Genomic DNA, 24,891 nt, shown 5'->3' on the forward strand with positions numbered 1-24,891 from the left:
TTTTTTTCCTTCTTAATTCTTTTTTCCTTTTCCCTCTATTAATTTCATTTTTAATTCCTTTCCTCCAGACACAAAGAAAAAAAAACTTAGAATAGAGTTTCTTTTTTCTCAGTTAAATTCTTTCCTTCCTTCACCCATTTACAGAGCAGACACAAAGGCTATGAGAGAAGCCCCCACGGGTGTAACGCAGTAGTAAAGTACTCAGAGAAGAAATAAAAGGATAAGGGTTCAAATCCCAAATAGGACGAATATCCTAGAGGTCAGCTTTTGAGTGTTTATAAACTCTGCTCCGATTTATCCGAAAGGCGAAACAGGGGGAAAGCCGCTACCTCCAAGATTAGTCGAGCAAAGTCCAAACACGTGAGAAAAAAACAAAGGCTATATAGGAGAAAAAAAATCTCTTTAAAGATAGAGAAAAAACTACCCCTTTAAGGATAGAAGAGAAAGATGGCTAGAGAAAATAGAAAAGAAAATTAAATATAATATAATTCCTAAAAATTACTGCAACTAAATTATTTTATATATAAATTTAACTTCTCTTTGAAAATAAATTCAATTCAATTTAAACCTATTTAATTCTAATCATTATAATTAGACTCCAATTAACCCTAAATCAACTTTGATTCAATATTAATTTAAAATATACTAATTTAACTTAATTAATTATTTATTTTTTAAAATATATAATGTTTAAATAAGATTAAATTTTAATATTTAAAAGATTTTGTATTCTCTAACTTCTGTGATGTCAATGGAGATTGAGTATTAAAGTCATCATCTAAGAATTATATATATATATTCTTTTACCATACAATAGAAAATTTAGTCAACTTTTACATATTCTCAAGATACAAAAATTACATTAATCCATAAATAATTCAAAGTTTCAAAGTTTAATATAGCATAGCAATCCTTAAAATCATCAAAAATATACCGAAACATAAGATCAATCTTCATGACCATTATAAATGAAAGGTCTTGGACTTGATACCTCTATTATAAAACTTGAAACTGACGATCAATCTTAATCTTGAGTACCATTGTAAATGCAATTCTCAGACTTGATGCAAGACCTGACCTCAGGTCGAATCCGGCCCGGACCCGAACCGGGCCTATAACTTGGTCAACGAGCCAGTTCCAGTTCTAGGCCCCCAAGATATATGGACTATCGGTTAACCAGTTGGATCGGCCTGCTGGTTTCTTTTTTTTAATTTTTGCTGTTGGATTCCTAGCCGTTGGGGGGTGGGGATATTTTTTCAACGGTTAAGATCATTTAACCGGTTTTTATCAATGGCTATGATTTAATGTCTATCACTATCCAAACTCTATAAATAGAGAGTTCCTTTCATCATTTTCACACACATCTCTACTCTCATTTTCAATTTCGCATTCTCTACACATTTTCGACCCCAAGTCTCCATTTCTACGCACTTTCATTTTCAATTTTCTACTACAATGGAAGAAGGCCGTGGAGGTTCATCATCTCGATCTCGAAGGAGAAAAGAAATAGTGAATCCACACGAAGACCTCAACATTCAATCCACTGATGATGAGACCAAGCACCTTCCAATTCCGACACCCGAAACACAAAGAAGTATCGATGCAATTACTTTTGAGATTTGAGAAATTCCTCCTCTAAAATCTGCTATTTTCACTAAACATTTTAAGAACGTCACTCTTCCGTCGGGAGAATTACGTGCAAAATGTAAGCACTGCAATGTTTCCTAAAAATTCCAAGTTGGCGATAGCTATGGGTCGTTAAAACTTATAAAAAGGGTGGTCACAAATTCCAAGTCTGCTTTCTGAAACACAACAGACTACTATAGTAATTTAAAACTTATAAAAATACAACTTTTATTAAAAAAACGAACGAAACATCCACGAGGATCCTCAAGTTCCACGCAAAAATTTGAGAATTATTTTACGACTTCTTTAGAATTTAGTGAAACGGATGGCGAAAATTTCGTTATCCTAAAGTGGTGGTCACAAAAGGCTCAAAGCTTTCTCGTCCTCTCCGTGATCGCTAGAGAAATTTTAGCTTATCCAATGTCAACTGTTGTTGGGGAGTAGACGTTTAGTACTGACAGCAAAATATTAAATGAACGACGATTGACTGTCTCCTTACTTGAAAGCTCAAACATTACTCCACGATTGGACCAGAACCGAGAAAAGAATCCCAGGAATACAACTTTCTAATGACAAAGTTGAAGATTTTGTTACCAAAGAAACGAATACAATGGGAACAAGAAATGAAACAGAGTAACAACACCACTTCCTAATGTAAAAAGGTAAAAATGTAAAATAACTACGTAGGCTTTGATTCCCGTATACCCTAAGGGGATACGTAGACAATTTAAATAAGTGTAAACCTTTTTTTATTTTTTATTTTAAATTTTTTAATATAATAATCTTAAATCGTGATGAACTATGGTGAACCGTGAATCGTAACCATTTTGGACGATTGAGGTTAAGGATCAACCTTTCATGAACCAGCGGTTCTGAACCATAGTCAAGTCTACTTGATGCCTCTACAACAACTTGAAATTATAGATTAATCTTCACTACCATTGTAAATGTATGTTCTTATACTTGATGTCTCTACAATAAAATTATAATGAAGACTACTTAATTATATACAATAATAATTAAAATATAAATTTTAAATTTATACATTTAACAATTGTTGTAAAACATTCAATAAGCATGGAATATCTCACGAGATAATATTAAAACTTGAACTCAACATTAAACTCTCAAATATAACCTAATAGTAAGCATATATAGCAATCAAATGTTAATAAAAATATTTTTTTTAATTAATATCTTTATATTTTAAAAAAAATATTGAAATTATATCAATACATCACGATACAGTACCGAAACATATCATTCTAGTCATAACTGAAACTCCAGCATGGCTCAAAATTTTAAACCTTGGTTAAAAGACCTGGTAGGTTGATCAAGGTTGATGGAATAAGAATCGAAGATTCCAAACCATGTAAAAGAAATTACGTTATGTTTATTGTTGCATTATTTGTTTATGTTGGGTAACAAACGACCAATATAATTTAAGTTTAAGATTTTTTATGTTACAGCTATACACAATTGGTACCAAAGTAGTACTTTGAACAACTAATTGTTGTGGACTAGAGAAGAAAGTGCTTCAATACCATCCAACAACTGGTATAAGTGGTAGATAAAGAAGGGCTCACTACCAACCAAGCCAAAGGTTAGAGGACCTCAATACCATCATACAATTGATATCCTCACACTACCAATGGAGCAACTCCATTGATGGATATGGCTATAGGGCTTGGATTTGATAGCTTCACACTACCATCATGTGGCAAGACAATCTTCTCATATTAGAAATTAGAGTTGTGGTCAACCTATGGAGGGCCGGGTCGGACCGTGGCAGGGCGGAGCGGCCGGTGGCGTAGCAAGCCGTCTATTTGGCGGGGCGGGATGGATCGACTCGTCATCTTGAAGGGTTGGAAAATCTCCAACCCAACCCAATTCAAGGCGATTTGCGGGTTAAGTGGGCCAATCCACAGGCCTATCAAAAATTTTAAAATAAAAATAAATTATATCTTTAATGTTTTACTTCAAAAAGATTTCATCAATCAAATATATCCAGAAAAAAATATTTTAAAGGTAAATAGACACAAACGAGTACACACAGAAAAAAATATATTTTAAAGGTAAATAGACACAAACGAGTACACATGTTTGATGAAAATTACTATTTTATTTTAAAATTATAACAAAGAAAGATAATAAATTAATATAAAACTTAACTTACATGTGTTTCTCAACCCGAGGACCTAAGAGGGTCAGCCCACGGTGGACTTGGGTTGATAAAATTTCAACCAAACCCGCTTAAATTATTTGACGGAGCGAGCCAACCCAACTAGCCCGACCCAAATTGATTGCTCTATTGGAAACCATGAATGGAGCATTTTATCCAAATGGATTTAAAGCGTTGGATTGTTATAATAAATGGATTTGAAGCTCTAAAAGATTGGGAGGAAACTACACTAAAAAAGAAGTGGACCGAAAAGCAAATCCAAAGATTTGAGGCTTGCATAACAAGATTTTTGTGGAGGATTGGTGAGTAAAAGAATGCAAATGAGTTATAGAACATAGTTAATCTCCACCAAAATCCCTCATCGGCACAACATGAAAATTCAAAGGATAGTAGTTCGCATGCACTAGAACACATAGAATTTGAAGAAAAAAGATCCTCTACACTAAGCAATGAAGCATCTTCCTCATTCGAACACATTAAGGATAAAAGACCATAAATGTCAGAACAACTAAAAAGATTGACCTCTACATTCAGAGTTGAAAGTAATGAACCTTCAACCTCATATGATCCTATTAAGAAAGAAAGCATCACTATCCCATTCCCCTTAAGTCCTATGGCCTCAACTATAGAAGGTATATCTAAAATATGTTTTAGGTGTAAGGAAAAATACACTACAAAAGTAAGTGCCCTCATTTAAAGAAGATACAAGGAAAAAAAAAAAAGGAAGCGCCCTCATGCCATAAATTCAAGTCCCTCGAGTTATAAAGAGAAGGACCACATTGTATGTTACACATGTAACAAGAGTGGTCATTATTGCTACATAGTGTCCAATCAAAGGGAAGCTAAAGAGAGCAAGAAAGGAAGCTAAGTCAAAAGAAGCTCCAAAGATGAGATATAAGGTAACATCACTGAATCTTAATTTTAAATTTCAAAATGCCTCTTATCATAATACTAAGAAAAATAGTAAAATCATGCATAATTTTATACACATGCAATAGACATGTAAGATTTAGGATTAGGGATTTAGAATAAGAAAATCAAAACATCAAGTTTTGAGATCAACGCTTGATAACATGGGAAAAAAAAAACAAATAGAGAAGTTTACAAATGGGTTGAGAAATTTGAAGTTAATAAAGGAAGTCAACGAGCAATTTATGATAAAATTGGTTTAGATTACAAACCAATGTCTAAGAGCAATATGTAATCATATGAACCTTTTAGGATTATTAATGTTAGAAAGATATCAAGCAAGGGAGGGAGGTCATCATTAGTAAATACCTTGTATCCAATTATGGACTTAGGAGGCGGTGCACTCGGATTCTCCGTTAACCAAGCAGTTGTTGCAAATCCGTGACCTTATACTTTTAGCAACTAGGTCGTCAGCAGGTGCTATGCAGAGGTTGGCGGATTGGTTTGAGTAGGATGGAGATGTGGCAAGGGCTTATGACTTCTTTATGCTTCTTAGTCCTAAGAAGCCATAAGTGTGAACAGTATGGAAGCCCTACATCCAACCTAGCCATGCAGTTTACACTTTAGATGTTGGCTCAAAAACGGCTTCCCACCAGAGACAAACTGGACTACTTGGAGGATCGGTGCAATGCCTTTTGTAGACAGGAGATGGAGACGCATGAGCACTTGTTCTTTGGGAGCCCTCCTGTAGCGGTCTTATGGGAGAGGATCAGAAAGTGGCTACATATAAAGCAGGAGATGTCTACCTGCTAACGGATGCTATAAGTTTTTGGGTGTTTCTTCATAGATGGCCATCTCTTGACTAAAGCTAGACACCTTACGATGTCGGCTATAATATACTTTGTATAGAAAGCTAGGAACAGTTGTATCTTTGATGAGGGCCAGTTGGAGAGTGAGAAGATTTTTAAAAATGTGCAAATCATGTTTACTGGTCATTGGGAGTGTTTTCTAATCTGACATTGTGTCAAACATGAAACTATTCCAGGTATTGTACCATACTTATTTTGATATATACATTTTACTTATAAAAAAAAAATTGATATTATCACGTTAAACGATTTTAGATTGTGCCAACAAGTTTAAAAGAGTAGTTAACTCAACCCTAGTAAGTTGACACCTTATGATAATATTAGGTATAATGAAATTCTTAGAAAATTGATACCGGATACCCACAAAATACTTAGTAAATCAAATTGGACTCAATTTGTATTGGTGCCAAAGATGTCATATCTCAATTTTAGAAAGTTTTTAGGTGTGCCAACAAATTTGGCAAAGTGATTAACTCAATCTTAATTGGCACATTAGGATACTCTTGTGCATAAAGAATGACTTTTTGTACAAATGCATGTTGAAACTTTTCAAATTAGAACATGATACATTTATTAGTTTTCAATTTTAGAAAGTTTTGTGCGCGCGCGCCAATTTGGTTAAATTGACATCTTATTGGTTGTTGTATTAAATATGTTACAATTCATGATCTGTATCCTATTTGGCCATATCATGCTTATCTAGATGTCTAGTCTACTTAATTGTTATTTCTTTAAACTTACATTATCACATAGGATAAAACAAGGTTTAAAATCTCGACCCGTGCCGAGGTTTCGGTCTCAGACCGGAACGATACGATTTCGGTATCGTATCGTGTCGTGCCGATACGGTTTCGATATATATATATATATATATATATATAAATATATATGTTGTATTAATGTTATATATATATGTTGTATTAATGTTATGTAACTTGACCATATATGTAAAAACTTCTAAAATAAAATTAGATATTTATATCAATAAAAATATGTTTTTATGTTTAGGAACTAAGAATCTAAAAATAGAGAAGTATTATAATATTTATTATTTCAAATCTCAAATTGATTCTAAAAATAAAAAAATATTATCTATAATAATTATATAAATTAACAAAAATCATAATATATATAATAATTATATTATTATAGTTTATAAATATTCTAAATAATATTATATATATATATACATAAAATCAAATATATTTTAAAACATTTATTTATATTTTATTTTTTTAACAATTAATTTTTTTAGAATTATTTATAAAATTTTAAAATTATTATAAATTTTCAAAATTATTTTAAATTTATAAAAATAATTTAAAGTTTGTTTTTAAAATTATTTTAAATTATATATTTTTACTTAATTTTTTTATAATTTAAATAAAATAATAAAAATATAAAATTATATATTTTAATTAGATTAATTAATTAACCGTTTCTTTAATTAATTATTCATTTATATAATATAAAACTATAATTTATATAACAATTAATTAGAAATTAGAAATTATATATAAAATATAATAGTTTTATTTAAAAGTTTTAATAAATCCTAATGTTTTCTCTCTCCCATCGCGATTTTGCACTCGCCGCCACCTCACCGCAACCACCGCCGCCTCCCCGCAGCCACCGCCGTCACCGCCTCACCGCAGCCGCTTCGCACCGATGATTCAAGGTAAGTCTTCATCCCCAAATTGATTCGTTTTTTCTTCTTTCTTTCTCCTTCTTCTTCCTCCTTCTTCTTCCTTCTTCCTTCCTTCTTCCTTCTGTTGCGCCCGTGTGACGCACGCGAAATTGTTGTGCGTGTGGTGCCAGTGCCGGTCCCGAGTCGAAACGGTAAAAACCGCCCGTTTCGGGCGGCACGGCTCGAGACCTATTTCCATGGGATAAAACCTCTATCTCATTTCACTATAAATATAGATTAGCTTTATGCGTATTGAGATATAAAGACAAAAGTGAGATGATAGGATAATAAATTGTCAAGGATATTTTTCATAATACATTTAGACTTAGACGACCAATAAATGCTCCAGTTAGGCGATGTGAAACTATGATAAACATGTATATCAAACGAGGAAGAGGAAGACCAAAAAAGACTTGGTTAGCAACAATAAAATAAGATGAAATTTATTTAAATATAGATGATGATATAATAGGAGATAGAGCTCAATGGCGTAAAAGGATTCATACAGCCGACCCCACCTAATAGGAAAAGGCTTGGTTGTTGTTGTTGTTGTTGCTGTTGTGTATTTAGTTAGGTCAAATACCATCAAAATAGATAAAATGATGAAAATAACCAATCATGAGATTCCCCATATAATATTTAATTAAAAAATAGAAAGTATATTTCTTGATGGAAAACTATTTGATATAGGTTGAATTGTAACACTAAGGTTTTTAACATTTTTCAACTCTATACCAATTTTCACAAATGTAAAGTGTTTTTGTGAAAAAATAGTTTTCATTGTTAGATATTTGTATAGTAGGATAAGGCTTGGTTTGTTGTTGTAGTAGTATTGTTAGATATTTGTATATGTATATTTACAAAATTTCATGATTTCTCAACTTATGCAAAAAATTTAGTGAATTTCTAAATTTTGACTTTTGGATATCTATAGGCCTCCATCATCTTGGTCGATTGGAGTTCTTTGCAGTTGACTAAACGACCAATTCAATTTAGTCCAATTTAGTCCAATTTAGTCAAAACTATTAAAACATATTTCTTTTGTTGATCTTCGATAGATTGACCTCCTTAAACATTAAATAAGTCTCCAAAAATCCTAAACTTCATTATTTAGTTTTAAGAAAGATAACTGTTAAAGTTTAAAGGGAGAACTAAGGGTGTCAATTCGGGTGAGTCGGGTCGGGTTAAGTTTTTTTTTTTTATCCCAACCCGAACCCGACTCGAACCCGAGTTCAACCCAAAACACCTAAACCCAAACCTGATCAACCCGAACCGAACCTAGATAACCCGAAAATCCGATTCAAAACGACTTTTTTAGGCTATTTTTTCTATAATTCTTCACTTTTATCTCAATAATCTATCATTATCATACAAACATGATATTAATATACATAAAAATATCTTAATTTTCAAAATAAAATTCGATTTAACCCCAAAAAACCCACTAAACCCTATATTTAAGTCAACCTGGATCAACCCGGCTCAACCCGAACCCAACCCGACCCAACAAGAAAATTTTTAACCCTCCAACCCGAACCCGAAAATGCCCAACCCGAACCTGATTTTTTTGGGGTCAATTCGGGTTGGATCGTCGAGTCGGGTTCATTTTTGACACCCCTAGGGAGAACACAATCTCTAAAAGAGAGGAACATCTCTTTAAGGAGTAGAAATACTTTTTCTAGGGAGATAAACACTTTAGGCGAAGAAGCATGGATTAAAGAGGAGACAAATTCAAGTTTGAATTTTGTTATGTTTTGACATTTGGTATAAAGTTCATTTAAATACAAGTGATAATATAGTAGGGGATCCAGTCCAATGGCATAGGAGGATTCAAATGCCTGACTCTACTTAGTGAGATAAAGATTTGGTTGTTGTTCAAGAACATTTGATCCCATTAATATTTATCAATTACATATGGTACCAAATTTGGTGCAAGATTCTAATATAAATTTTTGTTGTTCATCTACAATTGGCATCAAGCAAATTGCATTAATATCTTACTTTAATCTAGGTTACATGATAAATTGTTTTCACGTCGTATCTTTTTGTTGATTTTTATGTGTTAAAGGGGGAAAACCTAAAGGTTTAAAGTTAGAACCCTTTCATTAAGATAAAACTTTTTATTTTACCCTAAAATGACTTAGGAAATGAACTTTGATTAAATTGTCAAAAATAAAAAAGGGGAATGCTATAAATCATGCCTTAAACGGTCAAATTTGAGTAAATGGTGTTGAGGAGATACTTAGTGCAATCATACCCAAGTGGTTGCATTCGACCAAGTGATTTTGATTTTGAAGCAAAACATTTAAGTTATACATAATTGTGTTTACTAATTAAGTTTGTCAAGTGTATAAGTGCAAGATACTTGATAAGAGACTGTAGGTGCTATAGATGAACGAGTTCTAAATAGGTCAAAGTTGATTAGATAATTGATGATCACTGAAGTTTAATAAGTGTTGGTAGAGGAGAAATTCAATGGGCTTTGGCAAAGAAGAGTTCGATAGGGGTAGAGAAGAAGTCCAAGAAGACTTTGGTAGAGAAGTCTAAATAGGTTAAGGGTTAGCATTGGAGAAGTCCAAGAAGTATAAGGGTGACCAAATTCTTAACGGTTGGAACACCAAATAAGTCGAGGATGATCTAGTACCATGCAGATGAAGAATACTCAAAAGCAAGACTTCTCAGCAACAAGAAGCCCTAGAGGCAAAACTCCTAGTAGGTAAGGAACTCATAGCAAACAAGGAATAACCTCATGGAAACCAGAAAGACTTGAAGGTGAAGCCTCTTGGTAAAGGAAAACCTAGACACGAGGCCTCTTGGCATTTTTCCCAAAGCTGAGGTGTCTTATCAGATAAACTTTGAGTTGAGAGTCTATCAAAGACCTATAATTTTAGATTTCAGATAACCTTCGACTTAAGTGAAGATTTGACCATAATTTAGTTGGAATCAATGATCCATAGACGTTGAGTCGATTATGGAATTAACTTAAGATGAAGAGGAGTTTTTTGTTTAGAGAGTCAACTAAATGTGACTTCGATCAACTAAGGTACATTGAGTCAAATAGGCATCAACTAGACTTGCTAAAAATAACAGTTTTGGAGTCTCGAAGACTATAAATCAAGGGGCACAAGACGCTTGTCAAGACTAGTAGAAAGGCACAAGGAAAGCAAGATAAAGTGTTCATTGATCTCGTTGTTGTTTATAATCTTATTATCGCTATGTTCATGCAAGCTTAACTTTTTTTTTTTGTTGTTGTTGTTGTTGTAAGAAGTGATTCATAAAAGGTTTCTCTACTCTGAAAGGGAAAAAAAAATAGTAGAAACTTGCAGGTGACTCCTTGTGAGTTATAAGTTGTACAGTAGGAATAGGTCTCAAACCATGTAAAAGGAATTGTGTTAGTTATGTTTATTTTTACTGTTGCATTATTTGTTTCCATTGTGCAACTAATATCTAACCAAGATTGTTCTCCTCCCCCCTCTAGCCACCATTAAATTTGCTAGAGCAATAGCCAAATTGATATAATATGTATAAAACTCCCCCTTGAAATGGAGCATAAATACTATTTATGTCCCTATACAATCTACAAAAGTTATCACAACAAAAAAATAAAATAAATAAATAAGGCACTACAATTAAACAAAACACTAGAAATAGTTGGACACGTAGGCAATGATTCCTTCAACCTCAAATAAGCACACAACCAACAAAATCTTCCACTTCCTATCAGAACATCAACAAGAGAGGATAAAGAGAGAGGATGAATTAAGAGGGATTTTAGAAAATATCTATCTAGTGATTTTCCTTGAAGCGGTACATACAGCAGCACAATAAACTAAAGGAAAAAAAAGTAAGCCCTCAAGTGTCTTCGAGGAAAGATGGATAGCACCACTCAACCCTTTGTTAGGAATGACAAAGGGAGAACATGATCATGTCTTTGTTCAAAACTTGATTGAAAATGAATAGAACAACTCAACTCTTTTCTAGCAACCTGAAAACAAACAGAATATTTCTCTGTTTAGGTCAAATCACCACTTGAGATGGGGAAAAAGAAGGAACAGGAGGAAAACAAACATCACAAAGAATAAATATGAACAATTTAGGAAGACTAATAGCTAGGTGCTCCCCTCCCAAGATGACCTGAAGAAGACAATTGCCCAGAGAGAAGGAAGATTGCTGCTGGAAGGGACTTGTTTAAAAAAAATGAAAAATGAGATTGGGGCAGATCTACTGAACCGATGCAAAAGAAGATGAAGATTAAGCAAGGACTTCAAATCCAGACAAAAGGGTGAAGTAAAATGACCAAGAAACTGTTGGAAAAAGATCATGATAAGAATCACTGAAGATGAGAAAAAAAAAACACCTAATTCATCATGATCTAGATTAGGACTAATTCTTAGGCTTGATTTTAGGGATTTTTTTCTTAAGTTAAAGATAAGATAAAGAACATAGAATTGTATATATATTTGTATTAGTTTTCAATGGAAAGACAGATTTCTTCATAATTCTTCCGTTTTTTCTGATTTCATAGTATCAGAGCAAGGTCCCAATCATACCAAGAGTTCGAACAAGGATTCGTCAGTCCCATGGAACCATCGATGCAACTTCGGATATGAATCATTCTCTACAAATTACCCAACACAAACTGAATGGGTCAAATTTTGAATAATGATTTCAGTCCATTCTTTCGATCATTCGAGGAAAAGGAAAAGTGGGTTATGTAACTAGTGAGATGCCAATCCTAAAAAATCAATGATGCAACGTACAATGCATTGAGAAGCTGAAAATTCCATTGTCATGGCTTGGTTGATTAGTTCAATGGAACTGTAAATCGAAAGAACTTACCTATTCTACAAAAAAACCCAAGAAATCTCGAATGCAGTCCAAGGGATGTACTTCGATCTTCAAAACACATCCCAATGTTTTGAAATCCGATCAATTCTACAAAACATGAAGCAAGGATCAATGTCAACGGATGATTGATTTATGGCAAGAAATGGATCTGATTTATACAATTCCTTGGAAATGTGCTTAGGATGTAGTGTTGTATAACAAGACCCCTGAATAAGATGGGATATTTGACTTTCTTCAAGGCCTCAACAAAGACTTGGATGAAGTATGAGGTCGCATTCTAGGAGTCAAACCTCTTCCTTCACTTTCTGAAGTTTGACGAGAAGAAAGCAAGAAGAAAGTTATGTTGAATTGTTCCACTCTCAACGTCATTGAAGAGCAAGCACAAGGATTTGCATTGACAGCCACTCGACCATAATTCCATAAACGGTGGGAAAACCAACGGCGATATGAGCATTGTGAAAAATCAAATCACACCAACAAGACATGTTGGGACATTCATGGAAAACCCTTGGATTGGAAGTCACGAAATCAAAGGAAAGGCAAACCATTAGCTCAGATAGCCTAATCCAGTGAGCTAAAGAAAATTCCTCTAGCACCTTTTACTCTAGAACAAATTGAGATTTTGAAGATCATATTCTACAAAGATTCTGAAATTTGGACTCCACTCCTTAAGCTGCAATCGCCTAACGAGGTAATATCTCATCAACTTTGTTATCACAAAAAATGATAAAGATAAATGGATTATTGATACCGGTGCATCTGACCACATGACAGGGCAATGCAAGGCCTTTTCAAATTACTAAATATGTACTAATGAAGTGAAAGTTTCAGTGGCAAATGGAACTACAATTAGAATGGCAAGGATTGGAGATATTCTTGTACAAGGACTTCAATTAAAATCTGTTTTACATGTTCCAAGTTTAAAATTCGATCTCTTATCCATTAGCAAAATAATTAAAGATCAAGACTTGAAGGTAGCATTTCTTAATGATTATTGTGTATTTCAGGATTCATCTTCGGGGAAGATGATTGGCAATGTTGAAGAACGAAGAAGCCTCTACTATCTCACTACTTCTTCCTTGAAACCAAAGCCACTAGTTACTCTCTGTGTCTAGTTCAATAAATTCAAAGGTACTCTTATTGCATAGACGTCTAGTTCAATAAATTCAAAGGTACTCTTATTGCATAGACGTTTAGAACATCCAAGTTTCCAATATTTGAAGTACTTGTATCCAAAATTATTCATTTATAATGATTCATCTTTTTTGACTGTATCCCGTGTATCTTGCCAAGCAAACTAGAAAAAATTATCCAATATGCAATTATCACCTTGTTCATAGTGATATTTGCTTGGTCTATCTCCTTAACCATAACTTTAATCTCAAGTATGTGTTTCCATAATTTCATAAAATGATAAGGAATTTATTCCAATATAACATCCACACACTCCACACGGATAATGGGGAAGAGTACTTTGCTCACGATCTTAGGGATTATCTTTTTCAAAATGACATTTTTCACCAAAGCTCATGTTCATCTACACTCAACAGAATGGGATTGCAAAATAGAAAAATCGCCGCCTATTAGAAGTAGCAAGATCTCTCATGCTCACAAATTTTGTCCCACATAGCTTTTGGGATGATTCTGTCTTAACTGCAGCCTATCTCATCAATAGGCTTCCATCAAAAGTCCTTAAATTCAGCACACCAATCAATTATCTCAAAAAAGAATTCCCTCATATTCGTATTTTTAACTCTTCCACCAAAACTATTTGGGTGTCCAGTGTTTGTACATGACAACAATCCTGCACGTGAGAAACTTAATCCAAAAGCGCTACTCACCCACTCAAAAAGGACACAAGTGTTATAACCCTATCACAAGAAAATTCTCTATGTCCTGTGATGTTACATTCTTGGCAGATGAGTCCTTCTATTCCAATGGGAGAATTCAAGGAAAGCTAATCATTGGGATCCTTCAATCTTTTTACCTGGGTCACCCTTATTCATTGGGACTCCCCAACTTTATTATCATATGATGTAATCATAGGAATTAGTCGAAGGGGAGAACCTTCAAAACCTTTACAACAACAAAATGAATCAATTCGTTACACAAGGAGGCCCCGAGTTACTTAGCAGGCCCAATCAGCAGAACGAATGATGGATCCACCACAAGATCACTAAGAAAATGTTCTTATAAATGATGTGGATGTTCCCATTGCTCTAAGGAAAAGAACAAGGACATGTACCTAACATTCAATTGAAAGGTACATATCTTATGATCGATTGTCTAACAATCATAGGGCATTTATCTTTCAACTTGATCATGTAGAGGTTATATATATATATATATATATATATATATACGAAAATGCTCTACTGCGAACTTGCTGATTCAAGAAGAATGTTTTTTTTTTTTGGAGGTATATTATATATATTTTTAGGGTTCAAAATTTTAGGATTTAGTAGTTGGGTTATAATAGGTTTGAGTTAATAAGATTTTCCCTCTATGATTCAGGCTTTCTTCTTGGATTATAGTGTTCAAAATTAAAAACTTTAAATACTCGCGAGATATATTATATGTATTTAGGGTTTAAAATTTTAGGATTTAGGGGTTGGATTATACTAGGTTTAAGCTAATAAGATTTTCCCTCTAGGGTTCAGGCTTCCCTCTGGGTTATAGTGTTCAAAATTAAAAATTCTAAATACTCATAAGGTATATTATATGTATTTAGAGTTTAAAATTTTAGGATTTAGGGATTGGATTATAATAGATTTAAGCTAATAAGATTTTTCCTCTAAAGTTCAGACTTCCTTTTTGGGTTATAGTGTTCAAAATTAAAAATTTTAGATGGTCACTGGGTATAGGGTTTCTTTGAGGAAATGTTGATTTAAAAAAAAAAAAATGCAAGCACTTGGATTGAATTCAGGCGCGGCATGCAGCGTTCCATCCGCAACAGAGCAAAGCTATATATATATATATATATATAATGCCTTAAACAATTCAAAGTGGAGGGCTGCTTGTTTTAAAGAAATGACAGCACTGAATCATAATGGCTATATGGGAAATAGAAAACCTGCCCAAAGGAAAGAAGGTAGTAGGTTGTAAATGAATTTTTTCTATCAAAACAGGTCTGGAAGGCAAGATAAAGAGATATAAAGCACGTTAGTTAAAGAAGTTCCTGTACGATTTAAAACAATCTCCTAGGGCATGGTTCACTCGATTCAGCACCATCATAAAAAACTTTAGTTACCCACAAAGTCAAGCAGATCATTCTCTCTTTGTCAAACAGTTAAGGGATGGAAAAAAAATTATTTCGATTGTGTATGTAGATGATATGGTGATCACGGGTGATGATAATGATGAGATTGCAAATCTCAAAAAGTTAGTTACAATCTGAATTCAAAGTAAAAGACCTTGGAAGACTTTGATATTTCCTTGGAATGGAAATAGCTAGAAACAAAATTGGGATTTTCATTTCTCAAGGGAAATATATTATTGATCTTCTAAAGGAAATAGGAAACTTGGTTGTCCACCAGCAAATGCTCCAATCGAAAAAAATTGGAAGCAACAAAATACAAAAGATGATGCTCCAACTGATAATGGTAGGTATCAACATCATGATGGAAAATTAATCTATCACTTACTAGGCCTAATATTGCTTATAATGTTAGTTAGTCAATTTATGCATGCTCCCATTATCAGACATCAAATTGCAGTGGACTAGATTCTTTGATATTTGAAAAGAACTCCCAGGAGAGGGAAAGGGAAACTACTCAAAAAAAGTGATAATAGAAGGATTTGCCAATGCTGATTGAATTGGTTTACATGAAGATGGCAAGTGATATTGCACTAAAATTTGAAGGAATGTTGTTACATGGCGAAGCAAGGAACAATCAGTTGTTTCAAGTAGTGCAGAGGCAGAATATCAAGCTATCGCACAAGGGATGTGTGAATTAATTTGGATTGAACGATTATTATCTACTTGCATGTTGCATTTGAAGACAAAATGAAGTTATATAGTGATAGTAAGTCAGCTATAGCAATGGTTCACAATCTTATTCAACATGACCAAATGAAGCATGTTCGTATCGACAAGAACTTTATATAATCTGAGATTGAACATAGGAAGATCCATCTTTGTTATCTTCCTTCATATTCACAAGATATTGACCTTCTTACTAAACCGTTGCTAAAGAAAATGTTTGAAGAAAATGTATTCAAGTTGCGAATGATCGATATTCATTCAACAACTTGAGGGGGAGTGTTGGAAAAAAATCATGATAAGGATCACTGAAGATAAGGATAAAAATCATCTAATTAATCATGATCTAGATTAGGACTAATTCATAGGCTTAATTTTAGGGATTTTTTCCTATGTTAAAGATAAGATAAAGATCATAGAGTTGTATATCTATTTGTATTATTTTTCAATGGAAAGAAGATTTCTTCATAATTCTTTTCTGTTTTTTCTGATTTCAGAAACATGATCATGAAGACTGCAAAGGCATATCCTCATGCAGCAGATATACTACAAAGGAATTTTCTCTGTTTAGGTCAGATGGAATACTAAACCGGAAGGTGATCCAACAGCAAATGAGAGGAAAGACAACAATGGGGAGAATCAATTCCGCAGATAGATCTCAAAGACTGCAGCAGATCTGGGTGGCAACCAAGAAGGTTGGTGTATCTATTGAAGGATGGAAAAACACAGTGAGGGTAGATTTGGGCAGTAACAGATCTATTGATCAGACTCATTGAATAACGTCCTTACAATAAGGTGAAGAAAAGAGATCATCTTTTGTAGTGGTGAGAGGTGGACACATCATCGCTGTATACTGCAGTCTCTGGCTCCCTAATAGAGCAAGTCCATAATGCATGATTTAACAGAACTTTGGAGACCTTCTGGCAAGGTCTCAAGACATCTGATCAAAATAAAAGACTGGAGGGACTACATCTAGAGGTTGGATCTACTAGAGAAAGGAACAAGAGGAATGTTCCATGATGTCATGATGACTTCTACACTCCTTTTAGGAAATCAACAGCAAGAATAATAGCCTCCTTGGGATTATAGTTCTTTGGAAATCCTAACACTAAAATGAGTGCTTCAATTCCAAGGTTGAGGAGGACAATATTGTATACTATCAAATACAACAACAACCAAGCTTTATCCCGCTATGTGAGGTCAGCTATATGGATCTTTTTACGTCATTGGGCTCTATCACCTACTAAATCATCATCTATACTTAAAAAAATTTTATCTTATTTTATTGTTACTAACCAAGTCTTTTTTGATCTTTCTCTTCCTAGTTTGATGTGTGTGTTTGTCATAGTTTCACATTACTTAATTAAAGTATTTATTGATCATCTAAGTACATCCCCGTACCATCTTAAACGTGCCTCTCGGAGTTTTTCTCAATAGATGTAACTACGATTTTCTCTCTAATGTTCTCATTTTTTATTCTATCCATCCTCATATATCCACACATCCACCTTAATATCCTCATCTCTACACATCTCATCTTCTACTCATATACTCGAGTCATAATCTAATATTCAGCTCCATATAATAGCAAGTTTAACTGCAATTTTATAGAACTTTCCTTAAGTTTTAGAAGTACTTTACGATCACATAAAACATCTGACGCTCTCCTCCATTTCAACCATCTTGCTCGTATTCTATATAAGACATCTCTCTCAATCCCTCCATCGTTTTGCAAAAATGATCCTAAATATTTAAAACTCTCAGTTTCATGCAACTCGTCATCTCCTATCTTAACAATTATCTCATTACGTCTAATATTGTTAAGCTTAAATTTCATATATTCTGTCTTTATTCTAATAAGCCTACAACATTTCCTTTCTATGATTTAGGGTTAATGGTTTTGGGCCATTCACAACTTGTTAGGGATCGACCAATGATATTAGGGAAATATACAAACGAATAGGCTAGGCAGATAATCTGAGGTTCACCTCTACCAACTGAGCTATCCCGAACCAGAACTCGTAAGTGGAGCTTCATAATAGGTCTTTGAGTATGATTTCTAAACTCTAAACCCCAAACCCTAAACCCTAAAACCCTAAAAGAGTCTAGTTTAATATTTACTCCTTCACGTATTTCATCTGTCAAAACAATATATACTATGTCGTGAATGTGTATAGTGTGTTCGTTCATAATGTGTGTAGTGAGTTCGTCCATAATGTGTGCAGTGAGTTTATCCGTATTATCAAATGGGATAAATTATATATGAATACATATATATAACTCATGATAAAATCCTGAATATAAAAATACCATTATACTAAACCAACTACACCAAAACCCAATTAAACTAATACCTACTACACTTTGAATAAAGAGCACCCAATGTACGAAACTCCGGCAATGCGGGGTTCCAAGGAAAGGTTTATTGTGCGCAACCTTACAGCAACAACTTCACCTACTACAACTTGAATGCATAGTCAAATTTAAATTGGAATAGAAAACATTTAGAGTTTATGCATGTAATGCTACATGAAAACCAATATATCCAAGTGATCAATCACAAAATTATATGGATAGTATGCCAATTCAAATTCACTTCAAAGTGTCTAAAGAAAGTATTACACTGGGAACCAGTTCATCTGAAGCCTATGATAGAGTACTGCAGTATGTCCATCTACCTCCTCAACTAAACTACCATACTGAAAGCTACAGTCCCACCTGAAAGACAACACAAGAAAGTGGGGATTAGCCTGCAGTTTTGACAAACACAAGTAGTCCATTGTTAATGGCTTACTCAAAACGAGATCCATCCATCCTCATCACAAGCTGAAAAATAGATTCACATGTAGCTTCCACAACACCAACTGCCTTCATTGCTTTACTACAGCTCCTTGGCTGGACCATTAAACAATTTACAATGATGAGAAAAAAATTAAACCTAACTTAATATTTTCACGCCAGTAGGTACAAATGTGTTTTCATGACATACAAGATAGTCTACTTCTACTAGCTCCTCAAATATGCGAAGTCCTGAAATTTATGCTGAAAGAAATTAAAATGAACCAAATAGTAGTTCTCGTGATACTTGAGAGAGACTAAAAAAGACAGAAATATCTCACCATTTTGGCATCTTATTAGGCGCCAGTGTTTTCTAGATAAGACTGAATAAGAATTGTTTTCAGTTGACAAACCAGAATCAACATCACGTGTCCAATCAAGAACAGAATCAGGAAGACCTATTGACAAAATAGCAATCATCAAACTTAATTGCATTTGCAACTAAGCAACAATACTTACTGGATAACGCATAAATGCATTGTGTATCATTCACCATTTCCAATAGTTGTTCTCCGTAATAAAGTAGGATTAACCTCTTCTTCCTCTTCTTCTTCTTCTTCTTCAGGACTACACCTACAGAAAAATGTTAAAATTATAACAAATTAAAGTCATAGATCTAGGCATGACAATACTTTATTTCCTAACATCTATCATAAAACCAGAGGCAGCAGTGAGCACACAGAAGTGAGAACATAACCAGAAAGAGTTCAGTCGCCATTTCAAGATACATCATAATATGGGAAGCAAATGTATGCAAGTTAAAATATAAATGAGAAGAACATGCAAGCAATTTCTGTAGAGCTCTTCTATACATACATCAGTATCAACAATGTCATACCCGACAGCAAGCACACATCTGATAGGAAGTATCGAACACATTCTCTCTTAAGAGGGCAGCATCATTGTGGGGCTTCCAGATCTCTCGACAAGGCCATTTTCCAGAACAAAAAAGAGTGAAGAATTTGACGACTTAAGAGTGAAAGATAACTTTTTATAGCACCTGATACAAATGTTCCCACTGAAACTCTGCATTTTCATGGAGCAGAGACTTGGTTGTTGAGGCCTGATCACAAGTGGGGACCTTGCTGAGAGGACTGGATTGAGTCTCAGTGGGAAAAAAACAACGAGGGAAGGGCTAGGTCTCAATGGGGAAGGGAGGCAAATGGATTGTGCAAACAAGGAGACAGGAGCACATTAGGAGATTGGAAGGGAGAGAATGAAAATCAGCAGAGGATTTTTGTTGATGGAGAAGAAGGTTCGTGCAAGGAGAGTATGATGAGATAGAGATAAAGGTGGGAAGGGTAAGGACATTGATACCAAGAAGAGAAGATGAATGTCTTATATGTATCAAATAGGAATACAACCCATGTTATTAGATTAGAGAATAACTAAGTTACATAGACAAAGTGGAAAGAGACTTACAGGCAGATCGACAAACAAAGAATGGCGCTTGAGGATCCCTCAAAAATATTAGATCCATTATATTAAAAATTGAACTAATATTTAATTTAGATGGTAAATCAACAATATAAATATTATGATCTATTTTTTCAACAATGCAAAAAGGATGAATATAGAAAGAATAAAGTTTCTTGTGTAAGTTTTTGAGAAATTGCTCAAGGTGTAAGTGAAGAAGGCTATGTCTCCTTTATATTTAATGTGCATTTAAATGAATTTTATAGAAAAGCTAATTAGTTAGAGCAATCTTTCTCCTAACATTGATATGTTTCTCCGGAATACACAAATAAATCGAAACTTAATGTGTAGAAGTAATAGGTAAGGAAGTACTTGGTAAAACTAAATCGACTAGATGACAGGTTTTAACACCATAGACGGCATAAACTTGTATCTGTAGAATGATATATAGAACTATCATAAGCAAACAAAGAAATAAATAAGATAAATCTTTAATTTTCCCCTACTAGACACACCAAGGAAGTTCCCTAAAGTATGATTAACCACCTCACTATGACAATCAGGTGAATGAAATGCATGTGAAAATTTAAAGGGTTTTTTTAAAATATCTAACAAACTTAACATCCCTATCCCTATCTATAATATCCATGTGAGCAGCCCAGAAAAATCTAATGACCGCCTTCAAGAACAACTTATACTGCTTATCATATTACTGCAAATAAAATGTGACATTTAAAAAAAACAACTACTTGTACCAACTATGGTACAGCCATCCATTCAATCTGTCCAAGGAAGCCCTAAACAAAATTCAACCTAATGACTTTCTATGGTTCATGAGAAATTGGTAGGGGTTTATAAAGACTCGTGTTTTGGATAGATACCTTAGATATATCCAACACATGTGGCATCATAATACAATCCTAGCTACATCTCAAGAATGACTAATAAGACCTATTTAAAATTACCTTAAGGCACCTCTTGTGTGTATCTCTCATATTAAAAAGAGCTTCGAGGACAAATAATGTATGCTCTTAAATTATAACCATCTTAAGTTACAAAGTCCAAATTATAACAATATCTACCTTGGATGAACTGAATTATCACCAAAGTCAAGGTATACAGGGTACTCATTCTTTATGCATTCAAATCCTATAATGGTGGTCTTATCTAGTGAAGGGTAGCAATAACTTGACTCAATATGTCAACAAGTTTATTATCCTTCCCTAGTCAGTGCTTTAGGACAAAATTATTTGTGGAGGAATTCAACGGTTTGACACTCTAACTTATTTGTGATTGGATGTAGTTGTGTCTTATAGTTAGAGTGCAGTATAAATCCGTACAATACATAGTTTCTTGCTAAAAATAAAGAGTGTCCTTAGTTTAGGATACATTTAATTCTTACCTCAAATGCATAACAAGTTCTCTCGAATGCTTTAGAAAGGTTCTATCTAGTAAAACTCCCCTTTGGTAATCCATGATGAGATCCACATTGGTACTAAAATTCCTAATGAAATGTCCATAAAGCATCACAAAGTCATAGAGGATTTGAGCCTCTCTCTCAAAGGCTTTCAGTTCTTGATTATCCTAATTTTATTGAGGTTTATCAAAATGTCCTCTATGGAAATAATAAACTAAAGAAAGAAACTTGGATCTTTTAAGAACCACTAAAGGCTTCTTCACGTTGACAAAAAATTTCTTTGTCCAAAGGGTCTCAACTCTCAAGGACTAAGCATGTGTTCTAGTGGGTGTCGTACTCTTTATTGTAGATTAGAATGTCATCAAAATAACTATCACGAATTTTCCTATATAAGCTTTTAGGACTTCCATTACCTCACAAATATGACAAATATTATTGGGGCATATAACTAACCTATCATATAATCCATCCAGTATTTTAAAGGTGATTCATTTCACTCATCACCTAAATACGAATCTTATGAAAGCCACTATGCAAGTCAAACTTTAAAAAAAAAACATTTGGTTACTGTCATCAAGTCAAGGTATCAAAAACCAATACTTGACATTGATTTTATTGATGGAACGGCTATCACCGTGCATTCTCAAGAAGCTATTTTTCTAGTGTCATGAACATAGGGCAAAACAAGGACTCTTTCTCTAGAGGTGCTTCAATTTACTTATTTAGTCCAGCATCTTGTAGCATATTTATATGGTAATGAGTAATGTTCGATAATCGTGATCCAAGAACGAGGGGTATTGCATGTTAAATTATGCGAAGTGGTGGCAGTTTATGTAAATACCCCATGATAATTTTGATGTGGTCAACCAAGTTAAGTTAGGTCATGTTGTTATTTGATGTCTTATGTCTAAGTATGCAGGAACTTAAAAGCATAAGAAGTCAAGTGGAAGACGCAACGGACGAGAAGGATGGCACGAGAAAAGAACCGACGGGCTCGATGGATCCGAGGGACGAAAAGCTGCGAAACAGTACACCGGCGAATGAGAAGGATGTGTGCAGCGCTTCCGAGGACGAGAAGCCAGAGCGGAAGTCTGCTCGAGGAGAAGGTTGGAAAATGGACTCGGATGAGCCCAATTTCGGATAGCCGAAATCACCGACATGAAACTGTTGGAGTCTGCCAGTAGCTACCGAAGAAAGGCGCCTTCAAGCTCATGGAAGGCGCCTTTTTTAAGCCCTCATAGAAGGTGCCTTCCAGCATGTTGAAGTCACCTTCAATGACCGTTAGCCGAAGATAAAATTTTATCTTCAGCGATAAAACTGGTCACGTTAAAAGCGCCTTGAACCATCTTAGAGGCACCTTCATGCCACGGATAAGATTTTCCAGAGCTATAAAAAATCCCTTGGAGCTAGGAATTAAAAAACAACTGAGCTACAAATCCTGTATTCATTTTCCTAGTCTTTTGTAAGCTTAAAAGTGTGTAGGAGGCTACTCCGTCTTCAGCAAAGGAGTATTTTCTAGTGGAGCTATCTTCAATGCCTTGGATAAAAACCACCTAAATTGTAACCAAGTAACAGTTGTCTTACTTTCTTTTGTTTGCTCAGTTTCTTTCTATTTTATTTTAATCATGAAATCCAACTAAGTTAAAAGAATGAGAAAGGGGTTATTTCCATTTTGCAGGCAATTCACCCCCCTCTTGTCGGCCGCACCAACAATTGGTATCAGAGCTAAACAACTTCAGAAGGACTAACCGCCTCTAAAGCGACAAGACGATGGCTGGTTCAAGTATTCATCCACCAAAGCTTAAGGGAGACTTCGCACAATGGAAGCACCGGATAGAGGTATTTTTTAAAACAGGCTTTGAAATACTTTTAATAATGAAATATGGTTTTGTAGCCTCCAAGGACAAACAAGGAGCTGAAAAAGAATAGTACAAAGAAAGAACAAGCCGACTTCGTGGCGAACGGCAAAGCAGAGTTCCATACGTTCTTCCGCCCCAGGAGGTCAATTAGATCGGCAACTACAACTCCACCAAAGAACTCTAGGAAAAATTCCTGGAACTACATAAAAGTACTTCAGAAGCCAAGTTAGCAAGACAAGACATCCTCCAAACCCAGTTAACGAACCTCCAGATAAACAAGGGAGAGAAGGTAGCTCAACTCCAAACAAGGATCAAAGAACTCATCACTTAGCTCAATAATCTCGGAGAATCGGTAACGAATCGTGATTCTATCCGATAGGCGCTCAACGCGTTTCTGAGAACTCCTGAATAGTCATCCTTAATAGATGCATACTACATCTCTAAGAACTTCGAGGTAAGTACACTAGAAAACTTGTTTTAAACTTTCGAACTTCACGAAACTCAATGCGCATATCCCAAAGAAACCGAGAAGTCGAACGACAACCTTGCCCCAGAAGGACGAACAAGACTCTGAAGCGTCAATAGATGAAGAAGAAGCGGCCTTAATAGTAAGAAAATTTAATAAATTTATTAAATTTAATAAATTTAATAAATCCCAGGCTAAAAAGCACCTTTGCAGTAAAAGGAAGGTTCGATGCTACAACTGCCAAGAAGAATGGCACATCAAGTACAACTGCCCCAAACTGAAGAAGAAGGAAAAAAACAAGGGCAAAAGACTAACAAGAACAAAGCACAAAAACTTAAAGACGGCATGGGACAAATCATCGTCATCAGAATCGGATCTAGAAGAGTACACTAGATTAGCCCTGATGGCATACCACTAGAGGAAAGCTCAGAGATGAGCATCGACGAAGAGGGAGGATCTTCAGAGGAAAGGATGAAGGGGAGGAACAAACTACGAGGTAAGTGAAATACGTGCACTATCTCCTAAAAAGTCTTTCGAATTCATTAAGATGCTTTCTAAAAATATGCTAAAATTAGAAAATAAAAATGCTAAGATTAAATTAAACTTAACAAATTCATGCCCTTTAGTAATGTATAATAATTTTAAAATAGAAAATGAAAAATTAAAAGCACAAATAGAAAAACTGGAAAATGAGAATACATCTTCAAATGTTTTTTCAAAGTTTAGAAATTATAGTAGAATAAACTGGTACATTACAAATCATAAGAGACAAATAAGGAAAATCCCTAAGAA

At 34.4% G+C, this 24,891-nt stretch overlaps 1 protein-coding gene across 2 annotated transcripts in view; it reads right to left on the reverse strand.

Annotated features, from left to right (window-relative positions):
- Positions 1-24,891, reverse strand: part of LOC122018590 (protein ENHANCED DISEASE RESISTANCE 2-like) — a 71,962-nt gene that overhangs the window by 20,484 nt on the left and 26,587 nt on the right. For both annotated transcript variants that reach the window (XR_006121831.1, XM_042575958.1), the window contains 5 exons: positions 19,435-19,514; positions 19,223-19,339; positions 19,093-19,133; positions 18,898-18,998; positions 18,726-18,821 (listed from right to left, as the gene is read on the reverse strand). Coding sequence is in view for 1 of the 2 variants with exons in the window: in XM_042575958.1 (XP_042431892.1) it covers positions 18,726-18,821; positions 18,898-18,998; positions 19,093-19,133; positions 19,223-19,339; positions 19,435-19,514 (435 nt within the window). In the remaining variant the exon portion in view is untranslated. The remainder of the gene's footprint in view (positions 1-18,725; positions 18,822-18,897; positions 18,999-19,092; positions 19,134-19,222; positions 19,340-19,434; positions 19,515-24,891) is intronic.

The sequence above is a fragment of the Zingiber officinale genome, chromosome 9A (assembly GCF_018446385.1).
Source record: "Zingiber officinale cultivar Zhangliang chromosome 9A, Zo_v1.1, whole genome shotgun sequence".
In the NCBI taxonomy this organism is placed as follows: domain Eukaryota; kingdom Viridiplantae; phylum Streptophyta; class Magnoliopsida; order Zingiberales; family Zingiberaceae; genus Zingiber; species Zingiber officinale.